This window comes from Sylvia atricapilla, chromosome 9 (genome assembly GCF_009819655.1).
Source record: "Sylvia atricapilla isolate bSylAtr1 chromosome 9, bSylAtr1.pri, whole genome shotgun sequence".
Taxonomy (NCBI): domain Eukaryota; kingdom Metazoa; phylum Chordata; class Aves; order Passeriformes; family Sylviidae; genus Sylvia; species Sylvia atricapilla.
Genome location: NC_089148.1, coordinates 26,179,450 through 26,200,402, shown reverse-complemented (window position 1 = coordinate 26,200,402; position 20,953 = coordinate 26,179,450). Strand labels below are relative to the sequence as shown.

Genomic DNA, 20,953 nt, shown 5'->3' with positions numbered 1-20,953 from the left:
TGTGAAGAATTGCTTTCTACTCCCAGAGTCAGTGTCTGCAAGGGTAAAATTTGGCCTGACAGAGCCCTGATCTCCATCTGGGCTCTGAGGATCTCATTCCTCAGTTTCTTCAGAGCTTCCCTTGGGCTGAGATTGCTTCCCCAGGATAAGGAACAATTCTTTTGCTGGGAGGAAGGAGACCGCAGGTTGCAATTTGAGGAGACAGAAAACGTGCACAGCAAAGCTCAAACACAACTCCTGAGCCCTCTGGATTAAACCACACCAAGAGAGGGAATTTTCAAGGAAATGGGTGTAATAAGCCAAAAGAGCTCATTCCAGTCAGTTGCACACACACACTGAGAAGTTCTGCCAAGCATCACAAACAACGCTGTGATGATTGAGTCTGCAGATGTACAAAATGGCAATTTATAAGAACTGCACACCAATGCTACAGTACCTGGCTGGTTTGTGGCTTCTAAAAGCACAGCACATGTGGAAAAACAATCAAAGTGATGGATTAGGACAGGAAAGGAAAGCAAGCTTTGAGAACTCCAGAATGCTCTTATGGAATAAAGGAAATATGACATGAGATATAAATGCTATCTGTGGAAACTCTTAATGGATCTTCCCTCTAAATTACAGCTTAGGGCAGGGTTTTAAGACAGTAATGGATTGTATAAATCTCTTTAAATCTGATTTGGAAGTCTAAGGGAGGAAGGGACAGTGGAAAGACAAAGAGTTGGGAGGGCAGCACTGGAGTAAAAGCTATTTGCCTTTTTTTTCTTTGCAATGCCAGCCCTGTGCATCTGAGGCTCAAACCTGCTGGCACAAGGGCTGAGTGGCTGCTGGCAGTGACCTTCTGTGGGGAGGGGACCCTGCTCTGACAGGCCCTGGCACATGGGAGGAGCAGAAGGAAAAGGCAGAGTTACTTGTCAAGCTTCTCCGTGTTCTGCCGCCAGTGAGTCATATCCTTTCTCCATCTCAGGTTCTCTTGACTTCCAAAAGCACTCCCAGAAGGGCTCCTCTCTGCAGGGTAACAGCACAACAACAGCAGTCAGCTGATGCTCATTCCTGCTGCACCAGCAGCACCTCCAGATCGGCTCACGAGTGGCAGGTGGCAACAAAGGTGATTTTCTACAGCTTGAGGCTCTGTGGCACCCACCCAGGAGGGTTACATGGCCCTAATTCTGTCACTGCTGAGTGGCAGAAGACACAGAGGCAGTTGAGACACTCACTGGTGAAAGGAGCTCCTTCCTTGGACCACACAAGGAGCCTGAGAGTGCCAACCCTCAGCATTCCAACTCTGCTGTCCTCAACTGGCACCCAGGAATGTTCTCAGGTGGTGCCAAGACCCCCTTTCCCACCTCACAGTTTTTTTTATTCTCATTGCTGGGAGGGCAGGGGAATTTCAAGTAATAAAAGTAATCTGGCCACATTAAGAAAAAAAAAATTAAGGTTCTCATTTCTGAAGTGATTCCTTAATTATGGCTCTAAACGACTCATCCATCTTAGCCCACAATGACAGGCTCGTGTGGCAGAGTAGGAGACAAAACCACAGATTCTTGTCCTAACCCCTGGGCCACCCTTTGAATTTTGAGTGTTCATAAAAATGCCTGGGTTTTACAAACAGTAAAAATAATCAGAAGGTGCCTGTTAGCCCAACTACAGCCCCTTCAATTCTCCTTAAGGCAGCAGAAATGTCCAGGCATTTTCAAAGCTGTCAGAGCAAGATCAGGCAGTTTGGTTTTTCCTCTCTGATCCTTGAACAGGACACTCTAGAAGATGCTACACTGGAAAAAATGAAGGCAAGAACACCCCATAAATGAGATGTGATCTCACTTTAAAAGGCAAATAAATTGTCTGCAATTTAGGAGAAGTGCAGTGATTCTGCAGACCCAGAGAAGGATGCTGCAAACAGCTTTTTAGGGGCCTCTCTGTATCCCACACCACAGATGGGTGCAAATAATTGTTTGGGATGGGAGGAGCAGCTTTTGGAAAAAAAAGGGATGGCACAGAGGACTCCTTTACTTACCCAGCTGTCCTCTACTTCTTCGGACCATTTCCTGCCTTGCCCCTATGCTGCCCAAAATTGCTTCTTCAAGTTTGGCTCTCATGTCTTTTGACTTCTTAAACGTCAGACTGTTCATTCTTTCAAACACTTTCTTGCCCTGCAAGTTCCAAACATGAGGGAAGACACTTTCAATCTGGGATATTTGCTAAGAGTTAACAACTCAAAATATCTAAAGACATGCAGTAGGAAAGGAATACAGATTAGGTTGGTAGGTAGATAAATCACTCAGATTCCAGCATTGCTACAGAAAACTCTCTTTCCAAAGTGACACTGCAGCAGCTCCCAGATGAGAGCACAAACTGCTTGAGAAGTGGAACAAGGCACAGACACACACATGGCTGGGAGGTAAACATGGGAAAAGCTTGGCCTTGGGACTGTGAATACAGGAAATACTTTGCAGTGAGCAGGAAATGCCTTTCTGCAGTCGTGTAAAGGACGGGAGCCTAAAGGTCCCCGGCAGGGCCCAGGAGGGACTCCAGGAGGCTCCAAGTGGGCAGTACCTTGTACTCAAAGCAGGACACACAGAGATAGAGCAGGTCCAGCAGGCGGTTGAGCTGCAGCACTGACAGGTCAGTGAACCATTTCTGCAGGACACTCTCGTCTGCGTTCTTCAGCACCCAGAGCAGGCAGATGAGGAGGCTGCGGCTGGACTCTGTCGAGAAGGTGGAGTGCTGCCTGCCACTCTGAAACACAGGTCAGGACACTGCTTCACACCCACACATCCCAGTCACCACACCGAGGGAGTTTCTCCCCTTGAGAGAACTATAATAACCTCAGCAGCTAAAGGTTTAAAGAGAGGATCAGTGTCTCACTGAGAGTCCACCTAAATCCCAGCAAAATGGGGTCATGGTCCTGGAGTTAAGGCAAGAGAAGGCAGAAATGGAAGGGTCTGCCTGCTACAAGAATCAGGATTCCCTGTCTGTGCAGAGAACAGGGGAAATGGCCCCTCCTTGTCTTCAGCTAGGTGGGATTTACATGGGGTAGAATTTGTTCTTAGGGCTTAAAGCTCATAGTGACTACTGCACTTCACAGGGCTTTTATAAGATGGCTTCAGAACAAGAGAATCTTTATCAGGAAAGAGAATTCTCCCACTTTCTGAGGTTTGTTGAGTTCTACCCCTCCTTGGCAATTTCTTATGCCCCTCTGATACAGACACAGCAACATGGAAATGTTTATTTGCTGCCCCTCTACGCACCCAGCTACAAAACTACAAAAACTGATGTGGGCCCCCACAGAACCTGCTGAATATCTGCTGGTTGAAACAGACTGAGGGTCAGGAAATGGAGAGAGATGGATTTGTACCGAAGAAGGGAGTAGAAAACTGCTGGGCCTGGTGAGCTGGGGGACAGAAGTCCCTGCAATGGCCATGGCCACTGTCTGGCTGATCATGCTGCCACCCTCGCTCTCGTAATCATCCACGGCGACACAGCTCGGCCTCCCCCGCTGGTTGTGACTCTCTGCAGAGAAATAAAGGACTTTAGTCAAGCTCCATACCCAAGGCTTTGCCCTCCAGACTCCATCCACAGTGCTGGTCTCACTGAACTGGGAATACAAACTGAAAATCATCCCACTCGAGGGGTCCTGCAAAGAACAGGACAATGATTTGAGGGCATGAAAGCAAAGAAACAATTCCCAAATGCAACCTACACAACTTCAGTACCTAAAACCCTTCTACCAGCAGACCTTTTGTCCCTTTGAATACTCCAAACCCTTTTTGCAGCTTTATTCTGTCATTAAACTCAAAGGATGTAGAGTAGAACTCTAAAGTCCAAACTATTCCCGATTGGACTTCCTGTCCTGATTTGAAATAACCTCTGCTGCTCTTTGGGACACTTTGCAAAGCACCCCTGAAAACGAACTGCTGATGGAGCACATGATAGGAGGAAGAAGAGGAACTCTGCTCATCCTTTGGAATTAGGAACTCTGCTTATCCTTTGGATTTAGGGACTCTGGTACAGGATGAGAGGTGACTTTTTAAGCAGGTCAGAGACATGGATGGAAGCTGGCTCTGTATTAACATCAGCCAGTAGGATGTAAACTAAAATGCACTGCTTTTTTTTTTTAATCTATGCCAACAAGTGGGCAAATGCAACTTTTGAGTGTTAACAGGCATCGAAGGCACAGTTTGCAAGTGAAAACAAAAATGAAAAAAAAAGTCTAAATCGTAATTCAGAAACAACCTCGTCCGACAGCAAAGGCGTTCACAATTCAATTTTAAAACCCAAACACCCAAGTCTGGGGAGCAGACAGCCAAGGCAGAGAATATCAAATACCTGTGAAGTCATAGAGCTGAGGCACAGTTTCCATGATCACGCCAATCAGAGGCAGATACAGCATTGCCACCCGGGCCTTTACCTGGGGGTCAGCGTACCGCGGGTCCGAGTCGTGGCTGGACAGCAGGTTGTGTACCATGTTGATGACCTTCTTATGCAATCCAAATAAACTGTTAAAAAGACAGTTGGGTCATGCACATTAATAGTTAATATCTTCAAAGCAAACTCTCTTTTGTAACTAAGGGGCTTCAAAAAGAAAAAAAAAAAAAAAAAAGGAAAGAAAAAAATCCCGTTTTTTATTTTTAACTTCACGCGAACTGCCGTTGCATGTGGGGTTTTTTTTGATCTCCCATGGATTTTACAGATGGCTGGTTTTTCACTGTGCCTTGTAAAATGGGCAAGAATATCTTGTGGAATGCACACCCAGTATAATGGGAACGCTCTCATATTTTCCATTAAAAACCCCCAAAGTCCCAGCTACTGCTGTGCTGAAGCATTGAATCTATTCAAAACTATTAGAAAAACTTAGGGAATATAGAAAACAGGGAGAGAAACTTGAGAGGACAGCAGGTTTAGTGAAACTATTAGTTGTATTCTTTTTTTGTTTCTATTTAGCACCATTTACAGAGAGACAAACCCTCCTAAGCCAGAACATTGCTTTAATCAAATGATCAGGAAGTTTCTGCTCCAGCTCCCCACCCTACCCCATGCAATTACTGAACCTAAACAGGAGACTACAGATCCATAATTCTGAATAAATCGTGGCAAAGACATGAAGGGATAGAAGGAAAAACAGCCAAAATGGCTTCTGTCATTATTCAGATGCAAACCCTGGCAGAGTCCTTCCACAGGGCACCACATGACACTCTCCTTGAAAACACAAAACCTCCCCTGAATCTCTTAAGGACTCTGCTCCTTTCAATCCCCTCAGCCACCACGCAGAGGCAAAACTCTCCCAGAGCAAATAGCAGGTTCTCTCTGCAGCTATTTGCTTCTGTAGGCAAACCAGCCAAGAAGACACTTTACCCCATGCATGAAGCAGCCAAGGAAGCTCAGACATTAGGCAGTAGCAAAACATAAGCTGCAATGTTCAGACCTGAGGTATTAAAACAAGTGCTGAATTTCAGGCAGTATCCACTTTACCTGAAAAGTAGAGGTGAGTTCAGGTTAAAAAAAAGAGGCTTTGACTGGATTTTGGGGGGTTTGAAGTTGACTATAAGGCAGCAGTAAAGCTTGGGAGGACATCAGCTATTAGAGCTGCAGGTCCTCCCTGTGGCTTTTAATCAAGCCATAATGAGATCCTACAACTGCTTGTTTGTGTAATTAGTGAGAACCTTAACAATTAGGAAGGAAACGCTTATTTAAGTGACTGGTTCCTTCAGATTGAGGATAAAGAAAAGTCTTTGTATTATTTTGAAGGAGTGGCACCTAAATGGTGTTTTTAAAAATTCCCAGGAAACTATCCCACAGGCCATAGAACTGCAGACAGGGAAAACACCCAAGCAATGCTGTGTAGTTCCATCCCAGGGATCCATGGATTTCTCTGTCACTCTCCCAGAGCTGAGTGGGCAGTGTGGTGGATCGATCCGTGGTGCAGAGGAGGAAATGCAGCCCCCTGCTCTTCCTGCCCGATAAGGCAGCGTATTGATCTCGCTGCCTGCCCTCCATCCCCTCCCTTATCTCAGCCCTGGTCTGGATTTCTGTCAACACCCACCCACACTCCTGCAAAACTGACTCTGCCACTCAACTCTGAGGGCTGAATTCTGATTTTCTCACTTCTGGCCTGCAGCCTCAGCCAAGATGGGCAGCGTGGACGCTGTGTGCGATGGCCAAAGCACCCCTGCAGTGTTTGCAGAGACAACTGTGCAGGGTCCAGCTGCTGGGACTGTCATGTTCAGCTGGATCCCTTCCCCTGCACGCTTTGTTTGTCCTGTTTTTTCAGGCTGCAGGTGCTCTGCAGGGCTGCTCTGTACCCTGTCACACTGAGGGATGTGCCCAACACACACCTCCAGGCACCAGGGAACTCACTGCTCCTTTCCTGTCCAACTCAATCCAAAGAGTTCTTATAAAAATGAGCTAAAACAATACATATCTTGCTAATGGAGCAAAAAGGGCAAGGACAGAACACATTAAAGGCTTTGGATCACCTATCAAGGCCTAAAGCAGGTCTCTAACACAATAAGAAACTAGATGAAGAGTCTTTTCCACTCCTGCTGCAGGATAATGAACTGCGAACAATTCTGAGCTTTCTCCAGTGGTGGCCACAATATTTTGTGGAAGGCAAGTGTGAACTCTCTGCTGGTGACACTGTATGACTGTTAAAAGTCTTCACAGCAAGGGAAGAGCAGATCTGAACACACTCGGTTTACTTTATCTGGCAGATCTACCAGGAGAAATGCAGAGGGTTTGAGCTTGAGAAGTCAAGCTTGAGGAGTCAACAAACCTGAAAGTTCAGATTTTTTCTGGAAAACAGTTAAAAAAATAAGAATTTTACAGGTGTATACATCTGCCCCCCAAATTCAGGAGCTTTGATCAAAATGCATCTCCAGAGCTGAACTGGTCCCCAGAAAAAGGGGGCTTTTTCTGGCTAGACAAGGTTTGAGAGAGGAGCTGTCTCCCCAGTGGACACCAGCAAGCTCCTCTGTGCAGAGATCACCATCCTGGGCCAGGCTTTAGGGCTTGGTAGGCAGGTAGAGAACAGCGAGTTTGTGAAGAACAAGGGCAGACACACTCAGAGACAGGGCCTGATTTCTCACCAGTGAGCAGGATGCTCCTCTGGCACAAAAAGGATTTCTGCAGACAGCACATATGGGTAAAGATTTGCTGCTTTTTCCCATTTCAGGCCAAACAAATGGGACTGCAGTGTGTTATGTATATATACAGGAAAATATTCCAGTTTATGGCATCACTTTCTTCTCCAAGAGGAAACAGAATGAATGTTTAACTCCAGAGACCTCTTGGCAAAGGGGCAGAATTAACCATGAATCATCAGCATTTGTCGACTCGGCTGATATTTCTGAATCCACCTTGAGAAAAATGTCTGTGAGGGAACTCAGGACTGTGGAAGCAATCAATAATTTCCATTGCAACCCATTTCAAAGAGGCAAGGCAGAAAACAGCCCTAAATAATACAAGGAACAGACTGGATGTCAGGACTACAGCAGAAAATTATTTGCTGCACAAACCAGGCAAGTCACTGACAAAATTCTGCATGCTTGACTCTATTTGTCTATTTGTGTAACCCACAGGGGCCTCATCAATGCATAATTTACAGTTAAAAAGAGCTGGGAGAACCACAGGCAAAATACATTGTAACATTTAAAACCACCAGCAAGAGAGGTTTCCTAAATGTTGGAAATTATTTTCTTGTTATATTTGAGAAAAGCTATTTTCCTTTCAGAGCTCCCGCAGTGCCCCTGTGGCATTTGGGGGCTCCAGGAGGAACCTCTTTCCCTTCTTCTCAGCTAGAAAAATGTGACTGAAATCAGGTTTACAAAGTCTGGGATAAGGAAGAAACACAAGGGGCGAGAAGAAAGAAGATTCTTAAATCACTGTTTTCCCTGTCATAGCTTACAAATTTCTATAAATTCTGGCCACACCAGAACTTTCTTTGCATCCACCATTTGCTTGGAATTACAGAAAGCTCTTTGAAAAAACCAAAACTTTGTAAAGATTTACCCTTCTGCATCAGGATCTAGAATGACAGCCAGTTCTGTGAGCACCAGCCCGGCCAGGTAATGCTGCTGGCGGAAAGGCACAGACAACTCAAACATATTTGCAATCTTCTGGTCTTGGACATTTGTGGAGAACCCAGAACTCTGAAAAAAAATCAGGTTTCAGAAGCTGCATCATGAACAAAGCTATGGAAATAGATAAGAAGCATTTTTCAGAATTAAAGACAACCTCATGCCTTTTCCTTTTTTGTTTGGATCAAGGCACACCTACACTTAAATTCCATCCCAGCTCATTAACCCTTCCATTAATTCTGTTTGCTGATATTGTCTTCCCCTGCTAGGAAAGTTAAACCAAATAACCTTTAAAAGTGGATTGGTAATACTTTTAACTGAAGGATGCTCTTATTCAGGCTGAAGAAAGCTTTAATTTGATTTAGTTTATGTGATTCTGCAACTAATTAATCCCCTTGAATGACACACTAATTCAAATTACTTTTTCTGAACAAGCCAGGACTAAGCTGCAGGGAGCTCAGAAGTCCCTTGTGTTGCCAGAAAAGGGTAACACTGGACAAAGTATTTTCTTTGATGGTTTATTTGTGTTTGTCCAATACAAGAGGGGACCAGGTCCCTAAGGACAGTGTGTGGTCACTACCAGGAGAGGGATGTGGACACTCTTTCCTCTGTAATAAAAGATCAAATGAAATCAGAACCTATGTGGCAGGAAAAACTGATTTCTAACTAAATACTTCCAAAAATATTAGCAAAAGGGACTGAAGGTACAGTGATAGAACTGTCTCAGAGGATTTAGTTCTCAGCACCGAGCTCAGCTTGCATTTCCCAAATTTCTCAGTACCTGGGAAGTGGCTGAAGACACGGATGGTGATGGAGAGGCAGGTGGTGTGAGCAAGCTGCAGGGTAAATTCAAGGTGACATAGTGCTCATGGCTGCAAATGATGCGCAGGAAGTCTAGCCTCAGGGATGCCAGGTTGCTTGGATTCGTTAAGGAATACAGCTTTGAAGACACCTGGAAAGTCCAGCCCACAGCATTGCAGTCAGCACCAAAAGAGAGTTTAACTGCAGGGTGAGCCCCCCTGCCCCAGCCCTGCTCCCCAAAATCACTCCCAAAGCCAGAACTGGAGAGTGTGGTGTCATTAAATGGTCACATCCACGCCAACAGCACTTTTTTGTGCCAGAAATTAAGTTCCTGATGTGCAGGAGCCGCACATATCCTGGACATATCTGTCAATACAAGATCTATACACCAGTCATATTTAAATAACCAAATGAAGAACTGTGGACTTCCCCTACCGGGAGGCTGGAACAAGATGACTTTTAAGGTCCTCTCCAACCCAAACCATTCTTTGATTCTGTAATTCCCATATCCTACTGATTTCAGTAGGGAGTTGGGAGGACCACAGTGTTCATGCACTAACAGCTCTAAGATGTTGGTTTTTATACATATATCTTTTATACCTAAAAATATAATTAATGACACATAACAGATGTAATATACAGCAGGTAACTTAAAATCTTAAATGCTCTTGCTGTTCTTTTGCCCCTTATAGAGAATATTTTAGACCCTACAGGGAAAATGAGTCTCAGCTTAGTTTCACTTCCCACTGATCCTGTTATCTCCTCTGTACACAGTGTCAGAATGAATGTTTGTAGACAAACAAAACTTTGTGGTTCAGGGTGATTTCCCTGTCACACTGCAAATGAGGAGCCCTCCTTATGGGGAAGGACATCCTCAAAGGATGGAAGAGGAGCTCAGTGATCAATATGATCATCTGGGGTCACCGTGTCCTCAAGAGACCACTCAGTCTGAGCTCCCTCACAGAACCTCCCACTAATTTTTGATTCAATTACTCTGGACATGATGAGCAGAGGGAATAATTTTCCCTTCCTGCTGCGTGTCCATTCACTCCAGGGAGTGACTCCTAATTCACAGTTAAGAGTGTAATCAGAGAGGCGTAAACCCTAAATCACCTCTGAGAACACCCTGCTCCAAGAAGACCTGAACAGTGGAATTCTACGTCCATATTTTACTGTCTGTTCAGAGAAAATTAACACTAACAGGTTCTGCCACGGTTCAGTTAAGCCACAATTTTTATCTGCATTCACCTGTTTGTAGCAGGCCTTAATAAGACCAAAAACAAATCCTCTGTCCATGATGGACAACAAATCATTGAGGAAAAACGCGAGACTGGTGTTGAGCCGCTCCACCATTTCCGTGTCCTGGAGAGAAGGAAGAGAAAACCAGAAAGCAGATGAAGAACCTGCGTGTTTTCAAGCAAACAAGAGGCAGGAGGGCTGGTGGCTGAGCTGGGCTCAGTGTAATTGTTTGCCATCACCTTCTGGAAACGGGAGACTATATCACCGGCGATTGTGCTGACCAGTGCAGTCACGTCATCCATGAAGCGCTCCGGGAAACGATTCTTCCTCGACACATCCAGTTTGTCAGCAAAATACAGATGATGCACCATGCTCTTCACCTATGGGGATATAAATTACAGCACAGCCACTTGCAGCTGTTGCTGGCTCTGTTTGAGAGCAGGGGCTGGGAGACATCAGGGAGGTGTTTGCTCACCATCAGCTCGAAGAAGAACCAGGCTTGCTGCAGGGCCGCCTCCCGCACGCTCCCGCTGCACACAACCCACTGCAGGGCCAGCTCCTCGTGGAAAAGCTACAGAGTCAAACCCAGAGTCAGCCCGAGCCTCCAGAGCAGCTCCCAACACAGCCCCCATGAGAAATGTCAGCAAGGTCCATGGCAAGTATGGCAAACAATGAGTTAAGCAAACTAAATAACTGAGGACATGACAGCAGTGGTGGCATCCCATAAAGAAATCCCCAGCTAACAATGAGGGATGAGGTTATGACATGTGATGTGAGAAATGTTTCACAGCATCTCGCTCCAGGATTGAATCTCAAGTGTCAAAAGAATTTGCCGCCCGCCCCCAAGAAATAATAATTAAAAAAAAAAAAGGTTGGTGCTCAAATTAGTTTAGTTTAAAAAGTCTACCTTTCTGCCTGGTCTGATTTTCGCAGGAAAAAGGAGTAAAAAGTGGACATATCAAGTGATTTGTACGAAGATGTATATTTACTGTGAGAAAGGACTTAAAACAGTAACAAAGAAACATGGGGCTCAATTAGCTCTGGGATTTCTTTTCTTGGGACAACCAACCCACAGACTGACGGTGGCAGTGGTCACAGTTTCATTACACAAAAGCTCTGGCATTTTGCCCTTCTGACATTGTTTACGAGGTTCTCATTTCCTGTAAGGGAGTTCACTTTCAAAGTGACTCCCATTCCCTTTCTGGAGTCTCTCTGGTTTAACACCTGGATAAGTGAGCTCAGCACACCGAGCCATCCAACACATTCTCATTTTGCACACAAAATGTATCATTTACGTGTCTAGACAGTGCTATTCATATTTTTTGGAAAGCCAGCAATAAACTGGCCCCAAACACTATGGCCATTAAATCAGACAAGCAACTCCTGATCATTTAATTCTTCCCAATTCAACTCCTAACACTTCACATTCCTTACAGCCTGGATAATCAGAGGTGTTAAGCACCAGCAGTTCCTAATGACCTCGGGAGTGGGTAAAAAAAAAATAAAATCAGGCTATAAATAAAAGAATAAATTGCATCATGTTTTCAGAATGGCTTGACCTCCCTGCCCCACAATATCAATTGTCTCCACTGAAATCTACCTTTTTGGTTGGTAATCGTCCTGTTAATGTTTGTAAGAAACTTGACGTCTCAGTGTGCGAAGACATACGATTACAACTTCGATCCGTAGCCTACGGAGTGGAGATGAATGAATGATGACAGGACATTAAAGTTTGCCGTGGATGGGTTTTGCAGCTCAAGGACAACGAACGTTTACAAAAAATACTCTTCCAACTGTAGGTTGTTTTTTTTTTTTTACAGCTTTTTAAGCATTCTCAAACTCTTAGGCATTTACAGATTGGGTCTAGACAAAACGACAGCAGTTTTGATCGGTTTTAAGCCATATAGGTTATTTAAAGAATTGCATGTTCTGATGCACAAAGACAATGCTGCAAAGCATGAAACTTTTCCATCATTGCATTTTATCAACATGCACAGGTAATACTTGGAATTTCAGCCCATACCTCTCAATCTACCAGAGGCCAAGTGTGGGGGGATGTACCCACAGCCACACTGTCGCTGCCACGGGCAAGGAGGAAATCACCCAAGTTCTGCTTCTGATGGAAATAATTTGCCATGAGAGCAAGTGAACTTGGACTAAATACTTTGGGAAGGCTGATAAACTGGGAAGGAGGAGCAGTTGAGAGGTACGTTCAAGGCAACCATGCAGTGGAGAGCAGCAGGCAACAGGGGCTAAAATAAACTCTTCCTGACTGAAGCTGCTGTAAAGTTTTCATACTTTGCAACACAGAACAATACAATTGGCCCTGGCAAATCACTGCCTCCAGCACTCAAATTGACATGTTTAAAGAGAGAATTTCATGTGTGGCAATCAATTTGGGTTCACAATATTCCACTCAAACAAGTCATGAAGGATTACTGGACGATGAGTACTAATGCTTGATGAGAATGGCAAAATGGTTCACGACATCGAAAGGAATGGCAAACATGGACAAAACTATGAAGCTGTGATTAATGTTCCCACTTAGAAAAGTGCTCCACCTGAAGCTGAAACTAGTGTGAGAGAAAGAGAAAAAAAGAAAATAAAAACAGTCACAGCATTTACATTTCACAGAGCAGCAACCACTGAAATGAAAGGAGGGGACACGTTCACGCGATCGCAGGTTTTTCATGCAGAGTGGTGAGGGAGAAGATGACAATTTATAAAATCAAACTGAAAAGTTTTCAACAAAACAATTATGGAAAAAACAAAACAAAACCAAACAACAACAAAACCACCAAAACTGGAATATGCACTGAAAGGAAGATATTCTACAGGGAAACATCAGGGAAAACAAAGGCAGAAAAACCTCTACCGAAGACACCACCTGTGTTGACTCTGCACTTGGGCTGGGGTTGGATCCCCATGGGGCTGCTTTTGGACCACCAGTGTTTACCCAGGAATTGGAGCGGTCTAAGCCCTGGGCATGTAATAGAAAGCAGTTGGGAAAGGAAAGAAATATTACACGTTGAATGCCATACAGTCAAAGTTCAGTCCTTACAAGCAATCAAGGTGGGTACACTGCAAACACATCAGAGCTTAGGAGTGTTGGGGCAGCCTGAGCTCTCAGGTGCCTGTCGAGTCCAGAAGATTATTTTACATCTCACATACATACAGAACATTAATCCTGTCAACAGCTCTGGTGAGGTCCATCTTGACTGGAATACTTGACATTCAAAAACTCTCCTCCTCCTGAAAAATCCCACTTGTCCTTTGTTTAGTTTAAACTCATTCCCATGGAGCCAGGTGAGATTTACACTGTGACAGAGGAAAACTGGTGCTGAGATGTGAGGATGCTCTCTGAGGTTTTCTGCACCTTTCAGGGTAGCCCAGAGTTCGTAAGTTCTACAATTCTTGCAGAAATGCTGAGAAACTGAAGAGGCTGACTGTCAACCCTCACAGAGTTCCCTGCCTATGGAACAGAAGTCCAGCACTGCTGGCAGAATTACCCTGAGGACAGGATTTTATATGGACACTCAGGCATTTCCTCTGGGCACTGTGGCAAAGGGAGGAAAGAGCACACACCTTTTCTGGATCCAACCTGTTTTGCCAAGCAAAACATTTGAAAAATCATCCTGCTTTTCAAAAGCTCAGTCTAGCCTGTACTCCAAATTCTACTGCAATGGGTCATTTTGGCAAAATTACTGTGTATCCCTCCTCTCTCTTCTCCTTGAGACACTCAAAAAATAGGAAAAATTAAACTTGTGCCGTCATTCAGCTCCCAAATCAGAATCATTCAGGGGAGTGGAGTGGACTTCCCTGGGTCCCAGGAAGCAGCTCTGACAGACACAATTCCTTATAAATAAAATACACTGATTTTGACAACCCTCACCTGAGTGAGAGCTTTCACCCTCATTTCTGTGCCAACTTAGAGCTTTTTCCCAAAATATAAAGCAAAGGTGCAGCCCATTTCATTCCAGTGATCAGCATCAGCTGCAAAGTCCACCAAGCCAAATCATCTCTCTCTCTCTCTCAGCAAACTAAAATGCACCTCAAGGTTGAACCTGGCGTGAGAGCTGTAACCTGGGATTCAAACCATTAATCCACCGAGCTCCTCGAGGCAGAGCTCAGCAGTGCTGTAATTTTGCTTAAGATGTCCAATAAAAAAAATACTGAACACATAAGGAGAGTGTTTTAATCTCAATTACTTTTTGGCAGGAATAAATCAAAGCCCTGTGCCCTGCTCAGCCCCATAAACATGCTTTATTTTGCTCACAGTGATTTAAAGTCAAAAGGGCTTTGCAGAATGCTGAACTAAGCTCTTGTTTTGTAAAATCAGGTCTAATTTGGAAAATGCTTTTATCCCCCTCACATCTCTCTCTCAGGGTTTCCTAATCTTGTCACTCTGGCTCTGAGGATAACAATTAAACGCACACTGTGTTTGCAGAAGCAAAAGTAATTTCGTAAAAATCTGGGAAGGGAAGGATTCTTTCCTCTTCAGAAAACAAAGGGGTACAAGAGCTTCTTATTGCTTGGCAGAGTCACTCCAAAGTTCACAAAGCTGTTGTTAAATTCTGTGCTGCCCCTGGGGCTCAGCCTGCAGCTGGGTCTGTGCAGGAACATATCCCACATCTGTGAAAATCCACTGGCAGAGCAATGAAGCTCCACAATATCTTCTGGCACATCTTCCCAGCACATCTCCAGCATTTCAGGATCACTTTAAACGTCTTTTTAGACATTGAATAGATTTTCTTTAGTAGGCAATAAAATTTACATGGCTTCAATTCACAAATGATGGCAAAACAAGTGACAGACCTAAGACCTCCTTTGCTGTGACAATAAACAGAAACCTTCCAAATCCTGTAAAGAGTTTTCAAAATGAAGTAAGAAGGTGATAAGGGAGACTTAAAGCACTTATACCACACCTCTAAATACCTTACATTAGAATAAAAAGTAACACAAGACTGGACTTTGAAGACCTCCCTCAAACAACAAAAACCCCACAATTTGAGCTGGTTTTAAACAGAAAACTTCCTGTGATAGGGAACCTGAACTTCAAATTAGAATCTGTTTGGGAATATTCCATAAGAGAATTCCATTACTTAAGAGAAACAATAGGGATTTTCACACCCTTTTATTCATGTCAGCACCTCAAGAAGTGTCTTATTTTTGTCAATCGATACTAAAAACCAGAAATAATTATACTCAACCATAAGTCTGTATAGCCAGACTGAGGTTAGTTAATTCCAGATGCTCAGACTACCCTAAAGGAAACTTTTCCCTCAACAATTATCCACGGAACAGGTTTTCCTTTAAAACCTGGAGCACACCTCTGGAAGAAAATCTCTCTTCATTTTGTATTGTGACATTATTCACCAAGCCAGCACACGTTAAACTTCTGATAGCCTGGGTAAATTCCATATGCACATCAGTGCCTGTGGCATTTCACAAAAGGTCAGGCTTGTTTAATTAGCAAGATACTGAAGTGGTCTTTAAAATATTTCAAGACTTTTAAGTCCAGACTTTGATGTAAGAAATAATCATTTGCCTACCCACAATTTTTCAGCCTCTTATTTGGTCAGCAAATGATGTTGTTATTCATTTAAATTTGGTTACCTCAAACTGTGTTTTTCTTGCTCTTATAAAACCCAGCATCAGCCACATCAAGCCTGTCTGGTCAGGTTGGTGGCTTTGATATCAACCTTGCTCCCTAAACTTCCAAAGGAATTTAACAGCTCCCTGAAAGGGCTCAGGAATTCAGCTGTGCTGGAAGAGTGAAAGGTCATGATTGTGAAAGTGTCTCACCCTGGCGAAGTTATCACAGTTTGAAGAATAATTAAAAAAAAAAAAAAAGAGAACCCCAAAGCAGCTCAGGCACCCCTCTCAGGGGAGGGAATTACCAACTCTGCTTTGTCCTGGCTCATCCCACCTATGTGAGGCCCAAAACGAAGGGCTCAAACTGGGACTGTGGAGGTTCTGTGTGGTCACAGCAGGAGGAGATGGATCTACTGATCCCTCAAGAGCCACGGTGGATGTTCATCTCTGTGGTGTGGGGAGTCAGTGTGGGGTCAGTCCCCCTGCGGCTGCGCCTCTCACCAACCATCCCAAAGCCTCTCTGGGAGGAAGAGAGAGCAGGGATATTCCTGCTGAGTGCAGGATACCCGCTCTGGACACAAGCAGAGGAATCTGAGCAGCTGAATGCAGACGAGAGGGAGTTTGGGGTGGGCAGGGAGGAGTGGGGTAAGAGGGTACAAGGTCTGGGGAGACACAACCGAGCTGGGCACAGGATTCAGCTGCTGACCATGCAAAAAGGGAGGAGGTGACAAATCCAGAAGGACTCCTGCCCTCAGCCCCCACACTTGTGGAAGCAGCACTCCAGGAGGGCTCCAACAAGTCAGAAACATTTCCGAGGAGCGGCGTTCCTGCGGTGCCAAGCACAGCGGGAGAGGGCTGAGGAGGGGCCGGGACAACCCCCAGGGCCTTCCCCGTTCTCAGCAAGGCGCTGGGGCTCCGAGGGCCCCCCGGCAGGGCAGGACAGACGTACCTTGGTGCCGATGATGGAGCGCACCTCGTCGTCGGGCGAGGTGGGGGTGCCGGAGATGTCGGGGTTGCTGTTGCTGAGGCTGCGCGAGCGGTTCAGGTTGAGGCTGGCGGGGCGCACGGCCGAGCGCGCCATGGTGGCGTAGTGCACAGAGCCCCCCAGGCCGCCGGGACCTGCGGGGATGGGCGGTCAGTCTGGGCGTCCTTTATCACCCAGAGAGCCCCAGGACACCCTGCCTGGTCAGTCTGGCCATCCTTTATCACCCAGAGAGCCTCAGGACACCCTGCCTGGTCAGTCTGGGCGTTCTTTATCACCCAGAGAGCCTCAGGACACCCCGTCCGGTCAGTCTGGCCGTCCTTTATCACCTAGAGACCCTCAGGTCATCCTGCCTGGTCAGTCTGGCCATCCTTTATCACCCAGACCCCTCAGGACACCCTGCCTGGTCAGTCTGGGCATCCTTTATCACCCAGACCCCTCAGGACACACTGCCTGGTCAGTCTGGCCATCCTTTATCACCCAGACCCCTCAGGTCATCCTGCCTGGTCAGTCTGGGCATCCTTTATCACCCAGACCCCTCAGGACACCCTGCCCGGTCAGTCTGGCCATCCTTTATCACCCAGAGAGCCTCAGGTCATCCTGCCTGGTCAGTGTGGCCATCCTTTATCACGTAGAGACCCTCAGGTCACCCTGCCCGGTCAGTCTGGCCATCCTTTATCACCCAGACCCCTCAGGTCACCCTGCCTGGTCAGTGTGGCCATCCTTTATCACCTAGAGACCCTCAGGTCACCCTGCCTGGTCAGTCTGGCCATCCTTTATCACCCAGACCCCTCAGGACACCCTGCCTGGTCAGTCTGGCCATCCTTTATCACCCAGAGAGCCTCAGGACACACTGTCCGGTCAGTCTGGGCATCCTTTATCACCCAGAGAGCCTCAGGTCATCCTGCCTGGTCAGTGTGGCCATCCTTTATCACCCAGACCCCTCAGGACACCCTGCCTGGTCAGTCTGGCCATCCTTTATCACCCAGAGAGCCTCAGGACACCCTGTCCGGTCAGTCTGGGCATCCTTTATCACCCAGACCCCTCAGGACACCCTGCCTGGTCAGTCTGGGCATCCTTTATCACCCAGAGAGCCTCAGGACACCCTGCCTGGTCAGTCTGGGCATCCTTTATCACCCAGACCCCTCAGGACACCCCGTCCAGTCAGTCTGGGCATCCTTTATCACCCAGACCCCTCAGGACACCCAGCCCCACCCCAGGCCACCCCTCTCTGGCTCTCCAGCATGGCAATAAAAAGCTGTTTTATCCACTGGGAAGCAGGAGGCTCCCTGTGGGATTGTCTTCAGCTGATGTTTTCCAGACCTCACACTCAAAACCCACCAAGGGTGGGCACAGTTTCGGGTCCAAAACCTTCCCAACACCTCTCAGAGCTTTCCCAGTCTGTGCATGAACATTCCTTCCAAATCTTGGTTTTCCATGGCTGTCACTCACATCACCTCTTCCCCATCCCTTCCTCTGGGCAGGGCTGGGATTAATTTGTTTCCCTCCTGTACCCAGACATGTGTTTTCTAGTATTTGACACTCCTGCTTTAAATATATCATGTCTATATTTTATATGTATACATGAAAATAAAAACATGTAATATATATTTATGTGTGTGTGTGTGTGTGTACATGTACATTAAAACACGTAAATTTTATTTAAATAATAAATTCAATGGATTTAGGCTCTACTTCTGGAATCAGCCCAACTTTGGCCATCAACTGCAATTGTAACGAGAGCAAGTCTTTGTTTAATTGATGTGTAATACCATTTGGATATCTATTCTATCCAGCCAGTGTTTAAACTTTTGCTGGAACTGGATTAAAATGTCAAAGTTCTTGTGAAGAAGACTGGGAAACATGACAGGCCAAGAGTGCATCACACCTAAACCCCCAGATTTTTCACAATCCTTCAGCAGTGACACTGTTATTTAAAATCATCAAATAATTAAATCTCTGAAACGACTAACAGTAATTAAACTCATCTTTTAAGTGGCTACACTGGCAAATTAATACCAGGGCGCTGCAGGGAAGCAGCCACACAGTTGGAGCTCAGGAGCACCTGCCAGCAAATGGCTTCTGACCTCTTTTAACAAACCTGAAATCAAATAAAAAACCAAAAGAGCTACCTGGTGATGGTGAGTTGGGATAGGTGTTGGGTAGGCGAAAAACGTAATAAATATAGGAGGCAAGAAGGCTGTTCCTGCCATGCTGGTCCTGGTTGCCATCCAAGTTCTTGTGAAGTCTGTTTATGATCGATGCCATCGCCTCAAAAGATGCTTGGCCCAGGTTAACTGAAAGTAAAAAGCGAGGAGTCGGGTTTAGACTGCAGCAGGACTCAGGGGAAACCCTAAATGTGCTGTTCATCCACCTCTTGTAGGATAAATGGAGCTTCTTAGAGCCTAGCAAGCATTTCTCATCCCAAAGTGGTGTTTGAACCAGGTCTAACCAGCCTGAGAGCAGGACAGCTGTCCCAGTGATCAGCTGCCACATTTATTAATAATAAATTTAATGAATTTAGGCTCCATTTCTGGAACCAGCTCAACTTTTGTCATCAACTGCAATGGTAACAAGATCAAGTCTTTGTTTAATTGGATAATACCCTCTGGGTATTTAACTGGATATTTATCATGCTTTTCTCAGTTAGTTATTTCCTCTATTTAAGCCTTAGCCAAAATACAAACTGTATCAAAAGAACAATTTCATTTTGTTTTGAGAAAAAAGCTGTTCTGAGAATGAACACAAAAATCTACAGACTGAAGCAGATATTCTAGAAAAATTAAGGATGAAGTAGACTGTAACTAGAGAATGAAAACCTTGTTTTAAATAAATCCAGTCACTAACATCCATAATATTCCAGATAAACCAATTAAACCAATACAGAACACTGAAAGAGTGAAAGAATATAAAAATATAAAATAAAAATGCAATTCTGGTAAATTCTTTCCCAGAAAGATTAAATAAATAAGTAATTGTTATAGCTAAGAAAATATTTTTACAAGTATTTTTAAAGCAGTCTCAGATCCTTATATTCCACCATGCCCAAACTCAGGCTTCCTACCAAAAAAAACAGCAAAAACTATTTTAAATACTAAGGATCTAATCCTGACTTAAACTTGACTTTTTTTTCATACTGCCAGACTTTAGCCCTTCACAGGGAGCAAAAGAAGGGATTATTCCTGCTGGCAGTACCAGATCCACAGCAGGAACACGCAGCATCTGTATTTTCCCACTTTACCTACTTCCAGATTTTCCAAGGTGACTAATAAGGTTGAAATCCCAACTTTCTGTCAGGATGGAGACACTTTAACAAGTTGAAGTGCTAAAAACATGCTGAGCATCCAGGAAAATCAGGTTCTTTTCTGGTGGCTCAAGTTGGACACCAAATTCCCAGTCCTTCTTACAAGCTTTCTACTAAACATTAAATATTGCTCCTGTGTATATCACCCCAGATCTGGATGCCAGCATGTTTTATTTGGGAGACACTTGGTATATTAGCGGCACTAAAATGAAGCATAAAAATGGACTTTTTTTACTTCTACATAAATATGATAAAATTGGAAGTGTCAAACTTTCAGCTATGTAATTCTCTATAAAACTTAAATAAAATACCTATTTGGCCTGCAATGACAGGAGGTCTTACTACCAGAAGGATCAGTTTGTCAAGCAGGAGATGAAGAAATCGCACTACCGGCTCCAGTTGAGAGGAATTTAAAGCTGAAATGCTGCTCTTCAGTTCATTTTCCAAGTTGTTCTCCATAATTCTCATGTCTCCTATTCGCACAGGGAACATGTGCTCATCCAGAGCATGGACAAGTGCAAAGAACTTGTCGAGGTAAGGGTCCTACAACAAGCAAAAAGCCAATTATCAGCAAGAATCTCCAAAATATCTTCATTTTTTATGGATTTGTGTCTCATGGATGGGTTCTTGCCCTTATTTTTCTACATGGCTACTTAATCTCACAAAATTAGCAGAAATTCAACATCCTTGAGAGATCTACTCATATTTAATTCTAATTCTAGTTAAAAAGTTATCAAGGCAAAACTAGACGACCCACAGACTGTGTATTTAGAAAAACCAGACAAAAATACACTAAAATCACTTCACTATTTACAGCACAAATAAAATACACAAACTCCATCAAAACGACACAGTGGGAATTAATAAAACACAAGCTGAAATGATTAAACAAAATGAGTGTCATCTTTATTTTCAGATCAAAGACAGCAGAGGGAGAAACAAAAGAGGAGGAGGGGAAGAACA

The 20,953-nt window shown here is 44.7% G+C and overlaps 1 protein-coding gene across 9 annotated transcripts in view; it reads right to left on the bottom strand.

Annotated features, from left to right (window-relative positions):
• DOCK7 (dedicator of cytokinesis 7) overlaps positions 1–20,953 on the bottom strand; it is a 93,044-nt gene that overhangs the window by 18,520 nt on the left and 53,571 nt on the right. For 3 of the 9 annotated variants that reach the window (XM_066325366.1, XM_066325367.1, XM_066325368.1), the window contains exons 20-34: positions 20,302–20,533; positions 18,819–18,983; positions 16,654–16,823; positions 11,710–11,799; positions 10,585–10,680; positions 10,349–10,489; positions 10,119–10,232; positions 8,851–9,021; positions 8,002–8,141; positions 4,324–4,493; positions 3,353–3,507; positions 2,551–2,733; positions 2,012–2,147; positions 909–1,005; positions 437–454 (exon numbers count right to left, since the gene is read on the bottom strand). In XM_066325366.1, the coding sequence (XP_066181463.1) occupies positions 437–454; positions 909–1,005; positions 2,012–2,147; positions 2,551–2,733; positions 3,353–3,507; positions 4,324–4,493; positions 8,002–8,141; positions 8,851–9,021; positions 10,119–10,232; positions 10,349–10,489; positions 10,585–10,680; positions 11,710–11,799; positions 16,654–16,823; positions 18,819–18,983; positions 20,302–20,533 (2,078 nt within the window). Of the gene's footprint in view, positions 1–436; positions 455–908; positions 1,006–2,011; positions 2,148–2,550; positions 2,734–3,352; positions 3,508–4,323; positions 4,494–5,196; positions 5,467–8,001; positions 8,142–8,850; positions 9,022–10,118; positions 10,233–10,348; positions 10,490–10,584; positions 10,681–11,709; positions 11,800–12,996; positions 13,090–16,653; positions 16,824–18,818; positions 18,984–20,301; positions 20,534–20,953 lie in introns of those variants that run through there. The other 6 variants (XM_066325372.1, XM_066325373.1, XM_066325369.1 and 3 more) reach the window with 4 other exon arrangements.